Below are 14,577 nucleotides of genomic sequence, written 5' to 3' on the forward strand. Positions count from 1 at the left end.
ATTATTTATTATTTAACAGGAATAACTTTTCTCTATTCTTTTTTTCTCTGTCAATTATTTTTTTCAATCTTATCTTTTTATATATTTATATATATATATATATATATATATTTTATCAATCAATTGTAGAAAATTATATCTGATCTTTTGAAATTAAATAATCTAGAGTTTACCGGAAGGGTCTGCCCCGCACCTTGCGAGGGTGCATGCGTCCTAGGAATCTCCGAACCACCGGTGACAATCAAGAATATCGAGTGCGCCATAATCGATCACGCGTTTGAGCAAGGTTGGATCGTGCCTCAACTACCGACCAGAAGAACTGGACGATTAGTAGCTGTAATCGGATCCGGTCCCGCGGGACTGGCCGCTGCTCATCAACTGAACAAAGCGGGTCACACGGTGACCGTGTTCGAAAGAAACGACAGAATCGGTGGGTTGCTGCAATACGGTATACCGACGATGAAGCTGTCCAAACAGGTCGTACAAAGAAGAGTCTCTCTGCTCGCCGCGGAGGGAGTCATCTTCAAAACGAACGTCGATGTAGGCAAGGATATTACAATGCAGGTAAGCAAACGTGTTTGAGATAAAAAATTTTCTTACAACCTTATATACATATATCACTATATATATAATTGTATAAAAGAGAAAATTTAATAATATTTTTACCAGTTGTATATCCATCATATATACTATATACATATGGCAAATATAAAAATTATATTCTCATTTCTATAATATTTATAAACTCCAATAGATCTTTTCATTTTCTATTTGAACGACGGTTCTCATTCCCAAAATATCATTCATTTATTTATATAACATAATTCTCCGATACACACACACACACACACACACTCACGCATGTATATTATTGCAGGAACTTCAAGAACTGTACGACGCGATATTGTTGTGTACAGGCGCGACATGGCCGCGAGATCTGCCGATTCCAGGTCGACAGCTGGAGGGAATTCACTTTGCCGTGAGTTTCCTAGAGCACTGGCAGAAGAAACAAATGGGTAACACAGCACCCCTAAATATGCGACTGATAGCCAAGGGCAAAGATGTTGTCATCATAGGAGGCGGCGACACCGGATGCGATTGTATAGCAACTTCGCTACGTCAAGGCGCGAAGACGATCACGACCTTCGAAATCCTGCCCGAACCACCGGCCCAGAGGGGCAAGGATAACCCGTGGCCTCAATTCCCACGAGTGTTCAAGGTTGATTATGGTCATGAGGAGGTATCCCTGAAATTTGGCCGAGATCCGCGTAGATACAGTACGTTGAGCAAGGAATTTTTGGACGACGGAAAAGGCCACGTGAGTGGCATCAGGACGGTAACCGTGGAATGGCGAAAGGACGAGAATGGTCGATGGAAGATGGAGGAGGTACCAAATTCAGAGAAGGTGTACAAGTGCGATCTAGTACTGCTCGCCATGGGCTTCCTCGGACCCGAGAAGTACATCGCCACGGAAGTGAAAGCCGAATTGGATGAAAGAGGAAACTATAAGACTCCGGGCGGGAAATATTGCACTAGTTTACCCAAAATATATGCAGCAGGCGGTTAGTATATAACATTATATTACGTTAAATACATCATACAAGAAAAATTCGGCTTATTTTATTATATCTATAATGTATACCTTCAGTTTTGCCAAGAAAAAATTGCCTAGATCATTTATTACAAATTTAATATTCTAATTTTTAAAAATTTTATCATCTTATTTTTGCTTTTATTAGAATTATAATATATATTTTTTTAAACGTTTATGATGTAACTTTCTGCCTTGTACTCTACACAAATTTTTGATTACAAAAATTCATTGTAAATTGGAACTGATAATATTATAATCCTCATTAATTGTCGAAATTGATTTAAATGTGAATTACAAAGGCATAAATATTATATATTTGTTATTACATGTAATTTGTAAAATAGATTGCAGACGTGGACAGTCTCTCGTAGTATGGGCGATCGCAGAAGGTAGATTGGCCGCGAAGGAAGTTGATTTGGCCTTGATGGGAGAAACCGGCCTTCCCGGAAACGGTGGTATAATCAGCGTTAACGCTTAAAGGACCTTCACGATGGATGTTGGTCTTCCAATTTAAACAAGAAAAGATCCACCGTGCACGCGTACTGCGAGGAAAAAGTCATATCGACTATTAGAAGGCAAGGAGAGAGTTCCTTGGAGATCCAAGGATGTGAGCTCCAGGATCCGAGGATTCGAAAGTTCCATGAATCCAAGGAGATACAAGCCTAGAATCGTAGAGTTCAGAAATCCAAGAGTCCGAAGGATGTAACGTTCAGGAATCCGCGGATTCAAACTTCCAGCAATCCAATGATTTATAGCTCCTAAGATGTGGAAGATCGAAGAATGGAAAATTCTCTTAGGACTAAACAAATGACTCTAAAATTTAAAGAATTGAACATCCAAAAACCTTGAGAACCTAAAGACCAGAAAATTCGTGTATTCGAATTTTATGACATCTAAGAATTGGGTCTTAGGGTTCCGAGGGTTCAAATAATCAAGAATCTAACAACGAGAACACTAGAAAAGCAAGTTCCGGCTTTCACAGATACGAAAATTGAAGAGTTTAAAGAATTAAGGATTTCAAAATATGGAAAAATAAAGGATTATAATGACATATGTATCTCAAAATTGCAAGACTTTAAGAATCCTTTCAAAAAGTTTTGAAAACTAATAATTTAAAGATACGGAAATTTTATCCAAAAAAGAAATTGGAAAATATTATATTTAAAAATTTTTTAAATCATACCCAAGTTATGATAAAAATCTAATAATTTCATGATTTGCAGATATAACAGCTCTAAAAATTTAACATCGGTCAAATAGAAAATAAGAAAAATTTTAGAAATTTTAAATCACATCTACAATAATTGCAGATTTAGAAATTCAAAAATCTGCTATATTTAAGGCTGTTTACAAACTGCTATATACAAACTGAAAATTGGACAAATTAAACAGCTTGGAATTCGAGTATTTGCAAGTCCAAGCGATTAAAAGCATTCGAGGATTTAAGAATTGAAAGATTCTCAGACCTCGAACCGAGGATGTGATAATCAAGTGAGAAACGAGAAACAGAGTAAGAGAATTTTTGTGGCGCAAATCTCTTCGTATTAGAGTAACGGCAAATAAACGTAATTCCTCCGTAACGTAATAAACTCGTTCAAGCATCTCGTTCGTCCAATTAGAATTAATCATACGCGAAAGAATTAGAGCTTTGAGTATAGTGAAAGATTCGAGCTGGTAGCAGGATCTACGTAAATCCGCATACGAATTTATATTAGACGGTATACTTTATCAACTAAATTGTTTTTTTAACGTGCAACTGCAAATCTATTATTTTAAAAATAAAAATTGAAGAGAGATGTTTTAGTAAAACATTATTCATAAAGTACACCTATATGAAACGTTCTAGCTCTCCAAAACAAATACTGAAAAAGCAGAAATATTCTCAATTATCTAACATACCGTTCAGATACTTTAAATGCAATTATAAATTTATTCCTTTACAGGAACAAAACGTTCGATCGTAATGATTAACGAAGTTTATGTGTAAGTACAAAAAGTATTCGTATATCGCCATTTTTCCTCTGTACGTTTTAATTAGCAATTAAGAATGTAAACACGAATAGATCATAAAGCGTTATACAATAAAATAATATTCATGCATTATCATCTTTGTTTCTCTGAATCTCATTCTATTAGTCAATAGCAGATAAACTCAACACCTAAAAAAATATAGATATTACGTATATGTAATATGTTTAGATATTAAAATATTAATATGTGCTGCATCATTCATAAAAATTGCAACCGATAACATATATTTGTAACGTTCATTATTTTATTAGTAGTATGATAAAAATATTTGTATAATTAAAGATTATTCCTTTGATAGATTTTATATTATTCCATTATTATCGGGTATTAATGAAATAATTTTCTTTAGAATAGTTTTATTTAAAAACCAAGTTGTTACTTAAAAACTAAGGATACAAAAAATAAAAATTTACTCACGGCGATTTGTTTCGCCTTTCTTTTAATGTATGATGGGCACGTAATTATACTATCGCAAAATAAAATGATGGCATACGAATACTTTTATGGTACACTAATTTTTTCCGTTCATTTTCAGTATATAATTACAAGTACTTTTAGCGTTCTTGGGCATTCGCCTAGGTTGCCTAGCGTATTATTACGAATCTGCTTATATTATCGGTGAGAAAAGTTACACGAATTACCGAAAGATCATGCTATAATATAAATAATAAGAAGACGATGTAGCACTTGTATTGTACATGTCGTTCACTGCAATTCCATAATAATAATAATTCTGTCAATTAATTCACAGTCGAATTTTTGCAAGCGAATAGAAAACGAGCTCGTTTAACCCTTTAACCACACATCAATTATGATTAAGCACAAACTTGATCATAAATTGCTTATAAATTCCATTAAAATAACCGTGACATTCTTAAGGTTTAGTTACAATCTTTAATTTAATTATATATGATTCAAATAAAAACAATATTCGAAATTTATTGTAATTCATTATATCTAATTATGTAAAGGGTGATTGAGTTATTTTTAATCAAACAATATTGAATCGAATAATCATCTTAGTTTTAATTCAAATATAATTGTTGCAAATAATAAATTCATATTTAAATTTAAGTAGAATTAAAGTAGAATAAAGTAAGTCAACAACCTCGGTGTTAAAGGGTTAATATCGAACGATAACTTAATTGAACATTTTCAACGCTTTCGTGAGCTAAACATATTATCGAATTGCATTTATATAAATTGCAGTTTCACTTTTATCGCATTATATCGTATCGTATCAAGAAGAGAGCGTTAGTGCTCCTAATTACGTTTTCGTAAAGTTTACAGTTTCGAAAAAGAAAATCTGCAGCTATAGGCCTTAAATTAGAAATTTATTATCAACGAAAAGAAGTTAACGTTTCATATTTAGACGCGATTTATTTCTAATGCAATTTACGTTCATATTGATAGCCTTGTAAATTTCAATACATACAATATCTTGAGACAATAAATATATATTGAATGTTACGAGCGATATCGTCATTGGTCTTTTGTTCATATAGCAATTTGTTAACCCACTTTGTGTACTCATTTTACCCACACAATGTTTTGCCGTCTATTAACTTACAAATTCAATTCAAATCAATCAAAATTAATTCTGTTGTTCGATATTCTTCTAAGAACAGTTTTTGCTTATAATCCTCAACGCGAATTAAATTGACATAAATGAAGAGGACACTATATACATATTTTTTTTTCTTGCCTGAACTTCTATAGCAATAAATAAACTCTCCCAATTTATATCGATCTTTCAAGACGTTACTTGTTTATTAAAATGGTATATACATATGGATGAACTATTCTTCGTTGACTTCGAAATTTTATTAGGATCAAAATAGTTCTTGAAAAACGACTGAAGAGAAAGAATGCTAAGGAATTCGCGGCGCAACAACGAATCGACGAATTATTTGCACGTGTCGCGCGTCTCCGAAATCGCCGAAGAGTTCTCGCCTCCGCCCTCTCGCATTCCAACGGCGAAATGGCAGGAAATACTGGAAAACGAACGCGCCAGCCATGTCGTCGGCTTCATCCGCGAGGAACTCGTCCGATCGGCCGCGGACGCGATCTGCGAAGGTTATTTACGAAGGGCGGCCTACGATTTCGTCGTCAATTGCGCGTACGAGGCTTGGATGCGCGCGTCTCGGGTAAAATTCGCGAAAAGTGTCGGATGCGCAAAACATCGTTGTTGAATTCGTGTCAAAAAGTTATAACCATTCCCACATAGGTCGCTATTCCTATAACGTGTCATTAATTTAACTAAAACAGTATTGATTCAACTAAATCAATGGAGTTAAAATAATAATAGTTTTGTGTTTTAAAATAATAAATTTCGACACACACATGGTAGCAGTTGAATGTAACGAAATGTTGTTTAACTTAAGGTATTGGTTTAACTTTTTAACAATGTTTAATATTTAACAATGAGCGATGCATTTGCACGCATCACGGCGGTTTACGTATCATAATAAATCGATCGCATTAATTCACAGTGGGCGCATCTGGAGTACGATAATCGGGGGATGTCGAACGGATGTCCCGTTCCGGATGAGGCACCGTCGCTGGTCGCGAAACATCCCCGATCACATCGAGGTGTCCCGACGGTGTACGGACGACTCGCGAAATTGACCGCGAGTCGAAAATCCTCGAGCCGTCGCGGGGCGACCCGCGCGAAAAGTACGTTGCACGGACGGGGCGGACGATCGAGTATAACGAAGATCCGTAATTAGAATAATTACGCGATTTGGTTAAGGAAAGCCTGTAGCTTTCGGTCCCATATAATGTTCTATATATGTGTATATCTGCATGTGTGTGTGTGAAATAATTAAATTATTTTTCAAACCCCCGACGAAATACTATATATAAGATTGCTAAATTCGAAGCGGCGAGGAAATCGCTCGTGCCTTTTTGTTGTATAATTAGCGCGAGACCATCAATTAGGCTAATAAGAATAAAAACTAACGGGAGGTAAGGGTAATGAGGCTAATAAGAGTAAAAAATGACGAGAATGAGTAGTTCAAGATCGGGGATCAGAAAATTGTGTGATGAAAAGCGTCAATTTTAAAATCATAATTACAATTAACAGTGCATGACGCGCGCTCGTTGCCGTTGATGGACGCGAGCGACGATTTGCTCACGCAAATGCAGGCAATGATTTTACTCACCGTGGTGCGCCGCGCAGCTGTTCCTTCCGCGCCAACTTCGGGTCGAAAAACCGCAAACCGCTTGAATCGCCTCGGAGCTCGGAACCGCTCGAAACACTTGTTCGTAACTTCGTACCCGAGCCCCCGATCGCTAATCGGCTAATTACGCGCGACGATTGACGCGTCCCGACAGTCGCCCGACACTTTGCTCCCGGCACCCGCGACATTCGTTTAGCGCGCGCGTTTCGCTTTGACGAAACGAGACATACGAAATAATGCACCCGCACCGATACACGCGAATCGCGAAGAGGCAACATGGCAGACGCGACTGCGCACTGCGCGCCCCGCTCCACCTGGCGTGCGCCCTCTACAGATAATCTCAATATCGTCGGAGAAACATCTGATCATTCTGATTTACCTGTTGTGTCACGTTAACTGGCACACCGCGGCGATCGCGCCCGATACTCTCATCGTTGGGCATTCACGAGCGCGGTTCGCGACCGCACGGACGGGACGGGACCGTGACTTGACCGACTTCGAAGGAACGCCACTGCACTGGTACGGTACTGGTGCGCTAGACGCGCGCCGAACATGGCGGACGCGCGTGCGCTGTACGGTAGCGTCTGCGACGTGTCCACCTACGATCTACGATATCGCAAAATGATGACTGATTTACCATTGCAGTTCGTTGATCAGCGCGTCATAACAGTCGGCCGAGACTTCCAATCGCTATCCGGCGACGCGCGCTCGCGCGCACGGTTCTTCTTGAGCAGCGAAACGCGAAAAGCACGGAGCGACCGCGACCGGCTACGCGGAACGGATACGTCTACGTCGCACAGGTCGCACTGCGGGCTGCGGGGCCGGCGGGGCGACGCGAACTTGTGGCTGCGCGTGCGCGCGTCCCGACTCGCGCGCCCACCAAATTTGAAAATCCGGATATCGTCGGGAATCAGTTTGTCTTCTGCGTAACGACACGGTATTTCGTTCGACATTTTCCGCGATTCTCGCGAATTCGCGATTTTCGCATATCGACCTCAGTTGAAGCGTGTACAACGCTACGGGTGTTATACAATTTCGAATTGTGGCGCGAGAGACACATGGCGGTCGTGCAAACGTGTAATTTGTATTATATATATATACAAGAAATAATCAGATCGAGAGATCTACATTCTTTTTTGTTCTTAACGCTTTAGAACAAAAGATAATTAATATAATAATTCAACTTTATGTAATTTCACGGATAAAAGAAGGCAATAAAGAAATAAGCTACGTAATTATATAGTCATATATAAGTAAACAGAATGAGAGAGCATAATTAACAATTATCAGCTTCTATAAACCAGAACCTTTCTGGAAATAATTGATAGATTTTTCGAGATTAAATTTTTGAAATCCGTCATTAAACACGAGTATCTTTTGGTTATATATAGCAACGTAGTAAAAGTAGTACAACCGTACTGCCTGTAGCAACGCTGTGTAGTAGCTTTCTAAACCCAGATAGATTCATACCGCGGCTTAACATAAACAACGAAAAAAAAATTATAACGGCCGCCAATACCGCGCGCTTGACTTCAAGCTCTCTTCAAAGTATACAGTATTGCGCATATATCACGTTATCTCATCCTTAACAACTAGAAAGAAATAAGACACGAAATAACACGCGACAAATTATATCGCACTAAATTACCATCAATGGCAACGAAATGATATCAACACCGCACAGCCACTACTGTTATAATCAATTAACCGTGATCAGAGATCGAGGTTGACGTAACTTTCGGTCAATTCGCTATCGAAATCTTAAACGTTGCGACGTGACATTGTGATGTTTTCATTGTCACGAATAACCGGTAAACGCAGAGAATTCATTTTCGCGTATATTTATATCCAGCACATAAACGCAATAAGAATACAACGCTCGCGTAAAGCTCTGTAATTAACGTACGTAAAATTAACGTTAATTCATCGACATGCAACAACCCAACCGACGATTGCGAAATCAAGATCCGCGGTAGTTTTTTTTTTTTCCACGGCATTCAGGAGTCTCTTTTTTTTTTATTATTCGACGATGCGATTCACGCGAGGAGAAAGCGCTTCCACAAAACGCGGATTCGTGTTTCTCTAGGTTTAGTTCCGTGTGGGACATTAACTCCCCGGGTCTCTCTCTCTCTCTCTCTCTCTCCCTCTCTTTGTCCCCCTTCTCCCTCGCCCTCTCTCTACCAAACGATTCCGCACAGTCCCGCTCTAGAGTTCAGCGGAATATTCCACGAACGAGCAGCGGCCGTCCTTGTTTCGCGCCACGCGATCGCATATAACGGCGTCCTCGTCCATCTCGAGCATCGCGGACTGTTCCATCGCTCCCCTACCGTTTCCCAACGCTCGCTTCCTACCCTTGTCTCCCTACCCTCTCCGGCCTTAGCGCTCGCCAAACCACTGCGTCGATCATAGCGGGGCCTAGGCCATTTTGGCACCCTAATCATTACGAAGGGACTCTGCGTCGTTCGGACAAAGGCTTTTTCTTTCACGCAGGGACAAAATGTCGAGTAACAAAGGAAACTCGAGTGGTTCTATGAAAAATGAAGTATTAATAAGATTTACAGTTTCTGCGAGATTACGGGGAGATCTCTCTCTCTCTCTCTCTCTCTCTCTCTCTCTCTCTCTCTCTCTCTCTCTCTCTCTCTCTCTCTCTCTCTCTCTCTCTCTCTCTCTCTCTTTCTCCTTCCTCCCCTCCCCCTCTCTCTCTCTCCGTCGTGTCCGTTTTTGTTCTACTTCTTTCTCTTTCTGACTACAGCACTAAAAAGATAAACCTCAAAATATATGTTTTAATGGATATTTCGTTTGTGTTCATTTTATATACGTATATGTATACAGTCTTGTTACATTTTCTTTGCGGTCAACCAATAGCTTTTTTGTCAATATCAGATAATCTCGAATGAGATCACGTGACGTATCGTTCATCTCTCCTTTCAATTTTAATTACACAAAAAACTACAGAGTATGTGTATAATACAGTAGTTATATAATATGTAATAATAGTACACACATAAATACATACATATATATACTTTTAAAAAAGTTGTAGCATAATAATTTTTCTAAATATATCTCTACTAAAACTGGTTTTCTGGTTAGATAAAAATAGAATGAAGAAGAATGATTTATAGATTTCTTACAATTCTCAGTATTCCTTTAACATCAATTTATAAACACCGAGACAGATTAACGTATCAAATAATATTTTCTAAATCTTGTACTCAATGTATAGATAATAATTAAATTCGTAATTACAGAGAACCGTGAGACAAATTCATATACAGATTTTAACTCACAATTATTATCTCCGGATTTTGACCATAGAAAATCGCTGTATTCTAATCTCGGCTTTATTCCCGACGACAACGCAACTCCTGATTTTGCTCCTGATATTACGCCCGGCTTTCCGTTGGAACCGCCGATATTGTATTTTAATATTCCCAGCTACCACGGGCGCATTTCTACTAATTCTCGTAATAATCTTCTCCGACTTTCCGGGATTTGCCCGTTTCCAGTCGAATGCCCAAATGTACCGAATATTGCTCCGAATATTGCTCTTGGGGGACTATTAAGCGCTCTCTTTTTCTCAATCTGGCGATTTTATTCTTCGCGGCGTTTCATTTTTACCACCAATTTCATAAGCAGCTACACCGCGCTATCAATTTACGACACGAGGTCCGTGGTGCAAGATACAAGTTCTCGATTAGTATAATTACGTAACATTTTCCTCGTAGATACAAATTGCAGCGTGTGCGCGTATATATTCCGCTTTAATAACTGCAATCTCGTGCGCTTCTAGACATTACGTAAAACAAATTTAGATACCGCGATTTATATACGAGAACTGAAGAAGCTAATTGGAAGCTATATCTGGACGAGGCTACAACGCGCGCGGATCATCAGCTCAATCTCTCAGATTGCAATCTTAGGTTCACTCATCGTTTAGCAAACGCTCTCTTAGGAGTCAAAAATTATACGGCATCTCGTTCTCTCCTACCGTTTTCAGTTGGCAAAAAGACGGTGCGTCGAGGTCGAGATCTCTTGTTTGGCCAACCTGCCCGAGTAGAAGTTTACAACACATTTGTACGTACGTGTAAACAAAAAGGCGCGCTTAACGCTATATAGAGCGGGCCCAGAATACGGGTCGAAGTGTCAATGTCAATTCTACCTGTTTAGCAGGATCGTCTGAACGACTACCGTTTCGATTCTTCACGGTGTTTTCTTTCTCTCCTCGCTACCGCTTCTCTGCCCTCCCCCTACCCGCCGTGGTTGCTTTTTTTTCCATCTTTCTCCCTCTTCGCTTCAATTTCTCTCTTTTGCCGTGCGCCTCCACTTTGCCTTTCCCCTCCCTTTTTCCCTCCCTTCTCGTCAGCCCCGTTTCTCTTCTTCTCCTCCCTTCTCCTCTCCGCACCCTTTAGCTCCTTTCGTTTCTTTACCGCTCTTATACGACTCCTCCCAGCTTCTTCCTTTTCTCCTTTACTCCTTTCCTTCTCTCTGTTGCCGTCTCTCGCCTCTCTTACCCGGTTTTTCGTTGTCTCTTTTCTTTCCTGTGCCTCCTTCTCTTTCTCTCTCTCTCTTTCTCTAGCTCTCTCTCGGCCAGAGCCGGATTTGTGAACGCTAAAGCCTCACAGCAATTAAAATGTGAGCGTCTTCTATTAGAAAGAAGCGAATGTCAACTTTACTTGCAAATCGCTCTTTCAAATAGACGGCGACAAAATATGATAAGAGATAGAAACATGCGCGGGCGCGCGTAATTTACACGATGTAATGGTAAGTAACTGGTATAACTTGTGCAGGTAGTTTCGACAATTATTTAACTGTGTTTCTATACTGTTATTAAAATTCTAAATAATAAATCAATCTTTTCTCGAAATAAAAGCTTTCAAAAAATATCGGTATAATAAACTCTTTGTCGCGAAGCGAATAAAATATACGGATATTCGGTAACAGAGATACCGAGAGAGAAAGAGAAAGAGAGAATACCTTGCTTCACGCCAGGTATATATATATATATATATATATATATATATATATATATATTTCTCAGTTTTGAAAATATAAGTTTTTCGAGACAGCCTTCTCGATATAGAATATATTTTTATACACACACATATATCTTTAGTGCAAAATATACATTTCTTCACGCAGAAGGATCTGTCGATTTCACAGCTCGCTCGCCTCATCCTAAATCCGGTCCTGCTCGTATAGCTCCATCTTCCATAAGACCCTCCTCTTTTTCTCTCCCTCGGCACTTCCCTTCTCCTCTCCGCCCTCCGCACCGCAACACTCTTAACGTGGGCGAAAATAGCGGGTCGGCCGAACCGGGTGAGGGAGACTGGAGAGAGAGACGCCGATATCGCACGCTCAGCAGGGTAGCAAAAGAGACGTCTTTGTGCCACGCTATCTTCGTCCAGGCGATCTTTCCTGTTTTCTCCGTCCCCTCCCGTCCGTTCCCCGCTAGCGGTCCACTCCGTCGTCGAATATACTTCTATATAAGAAACGCTCCTTTGTTCTCCGCGCCCTTCCTCACGCGTAACGCAGGTAGCTCCCGAAAATCGTATTAAATCCGCCCCCTCGTATCATCGGTGGCTTAGAACACGAATGCGCTATACCCGCTTCGTTTATCCGCTCCATCCGAATCCGTCTTCCAGGAGTAGGTATATAATCTCAAAAAATCCGCTTCTTTTAGGGAAAGGAAGACGAACTTCTCTAGAGAGCTAAATTGTCCGGTAAATCCGTTATTTAAAAAAGACGTATATACCTACTCTATACTTCAGTCAAGATACACATTTGCTGCAATCCCATTGTAAAAACAAAACGGAGATATTCTTAGGGATAATTCGGATTTTCTTGATAAACGAATCTTTTAAAGTCTTTCATGCGTTTATATCTCTTTCAACATTTTTTAAACATTTATCAACTCCTTAATTTATTACGTATAGCGCGTTTACGTGAAATAAGCCTGAAAAAGCGCAATGATTTTCCCCTATTATTGACCAGCTAATGCTGATGCAACCTCACCCCAGCTTACGACGAGCAGATTTACCGTCATGACAACACGTTCCCGTCGTTGTTACGACATTTCGCAAATCCCCAGTCGAACGGGCCGGGCCGTACATACCGTGCATATAATACGTTGACGGCGTTGACGCTGATCGATCGTACGCGATCTTTATCTCTCGGCCAAGAATAATTCGTCAAAAACCGGTTGGTTCCCTCTCGACAACGCAGTACGCAAATTTTTGTGTATAACACACCCTTGCCAAAGTGAAAATAGAGCGGACCACGGGCAGATTGCCCATCTATTACGCAAACATGAACTGCGAAAGGGGTTCAACGGCTGAAGATGCGCGTTCCAAGTTTGGACGGTTGGATCACGAGCGTGTGCATAATAGGGAAATCCGGGTAAATAGAGGGAAAGAGAATGAGACGAAAGGAAGGTGGATTTATTATCGTCCCCGATATATGAGCTTCGTGTTGAACAAGGAAACATATGAATAAATACGCGAAGCGTAACACGTGAAAGTGTACGTACATATAAACAAAAATCATTGATTGAAATTAAAGTTTAAAAATTTAACGTAACGCCATATACATATTATCATTTATTTGTAACTATAAAGATATACTTTTTGCTTGTTTTTTTTTAAATTGCGGATATTTTCTTTCCGCTATTATCCCGGTCGCACGCGAGAAAGCGTGATTTATCTAATCTTAACGAAAAACAGAGACGGCGGATTAGAGCCGCGATCGTGACGCGAAAGTGAGAGCACCGCAGGAAACCGCGAGATAAGGGATGGCGATTATTGCATCGGGGTAAACGAACTTGCGTGCGAGCGATAAACGCTCGCGCACGAGCAGCGTGTGCCTATGCTTGCATGCGTGCGCGCGTGAACGCATCTAGTCGAAGTAACTGCGAATCGACCCCTCGGGTAAAGCGAGCTTCCATCAGGACCAATACCACGCGTTGAGAAAGAGAGAGAGAGAGAGAGGGGGGGGAGGGAAAGATGATTATTTTAATAATAAAAATATGTTACGTATATCGTAGAGAAGATCAAAATTTAAACTAAATCGAATTAGATCAAATTTGTCCCCCCATTATCTTAATGGCATCTAAAAAGATGCGGGTCTGTCTAAAGTAAAAAAACGAGGGACACACTACTGATTCTTATCTCGACTTTACACGTCAATAGTTCGAAACTAGAACGCTCCGTGTCATTCTGCGACTTACACACGGAAGTAAAAAAAATAAATAAATGAATATAATCGTGTACCACTTGCTTTCCATCGCTGCCTTAGCGACAAGTAGCCATTGGTCCTGTCGGTCTCAAAGTATCGATATGAGAGCAATAAACAATATAAATGTGACATGAATAAATACGCAGTGTAATAATTAAATAAAACTTGAATGTAGCTCAAACGTGAAACTTTAGAAAAATGTAAAGAGAAAGGTTTCAGAAAAACTAGCGCAGTTTCTTTCGCCGTTACATTATCGGTTCATAGGCGAAAAACATAAATGCAAACGATAAGCGAGAAATATAACAAGTCGTTAAATCGAACTTAATATCTATAGTGCTACGCCGATTTCAACTAGTGCTACTTATAAAAAGAAGTTTCATGAAAAGTTTATACATCGTTATCTCTATATTTTTTTGCCGAGCTACGTATGCACTGACGCGAAAAACCCTCTCATTTGGCGACGAGAAATTCTCTGCGCGAAAAAGCGCACGAAAGTCTCCAGCTGGAAGGATAAATGTCGCCTTTTAACAATTTTAC

General features: G+C 39.7%; 1 protein-coding gene across 5 annotated transcripts in view; it reads left to right on the forward strand.

Annotated features, from left to right (window-relative positions):
- Nucleotides 1-5,095, forward strand: part of LOC143900059 (uncharacterized) — a 34,752-nt gene extending 29,657 nt beyond the window's left edge. For all 5 annotated transcript variants that reach the window (XM_077410990.1, XM_077410989.1, XM_077410991.1 and 2 more), the window contains 3 exons: nt 167-564; nt 878-1,562; nt 1,939-5,095. In XM_077410990.1, the coding sequence (XP_077267116.1) occupies nt 167-564; nt 878-1,562; nt 1,939-2,072 (1,217 nt within the window). In that variant the 3' untranslated portion in view covers nt 2,073-5,095. The remainder of the gene's footprint in view (nt 1-166; nt 565-877; nt 1,563-1,938) is intronic.
- The last annotated feature ends 9,482 nt before the right edge of the window (nt 5,096-14,577 follow it).

Source organism: Temnothorax americanus, unplaced genomic scaffold (assembly GCF_048541705.1).
Source record: "Temnothorax americanus isolate GAGA-0224 unplaced genomic scaffold, ASM4854170v1 Scaffold3, whole genome shotgun sequence".
Classification (NCBI taxonomy): domain Eukaryota; kingdom Metazoa; phylum Arthropoda; class Insecta; order Hymenoptera; family Formicidae; genus Temnothorax; species Temnothorax americanus.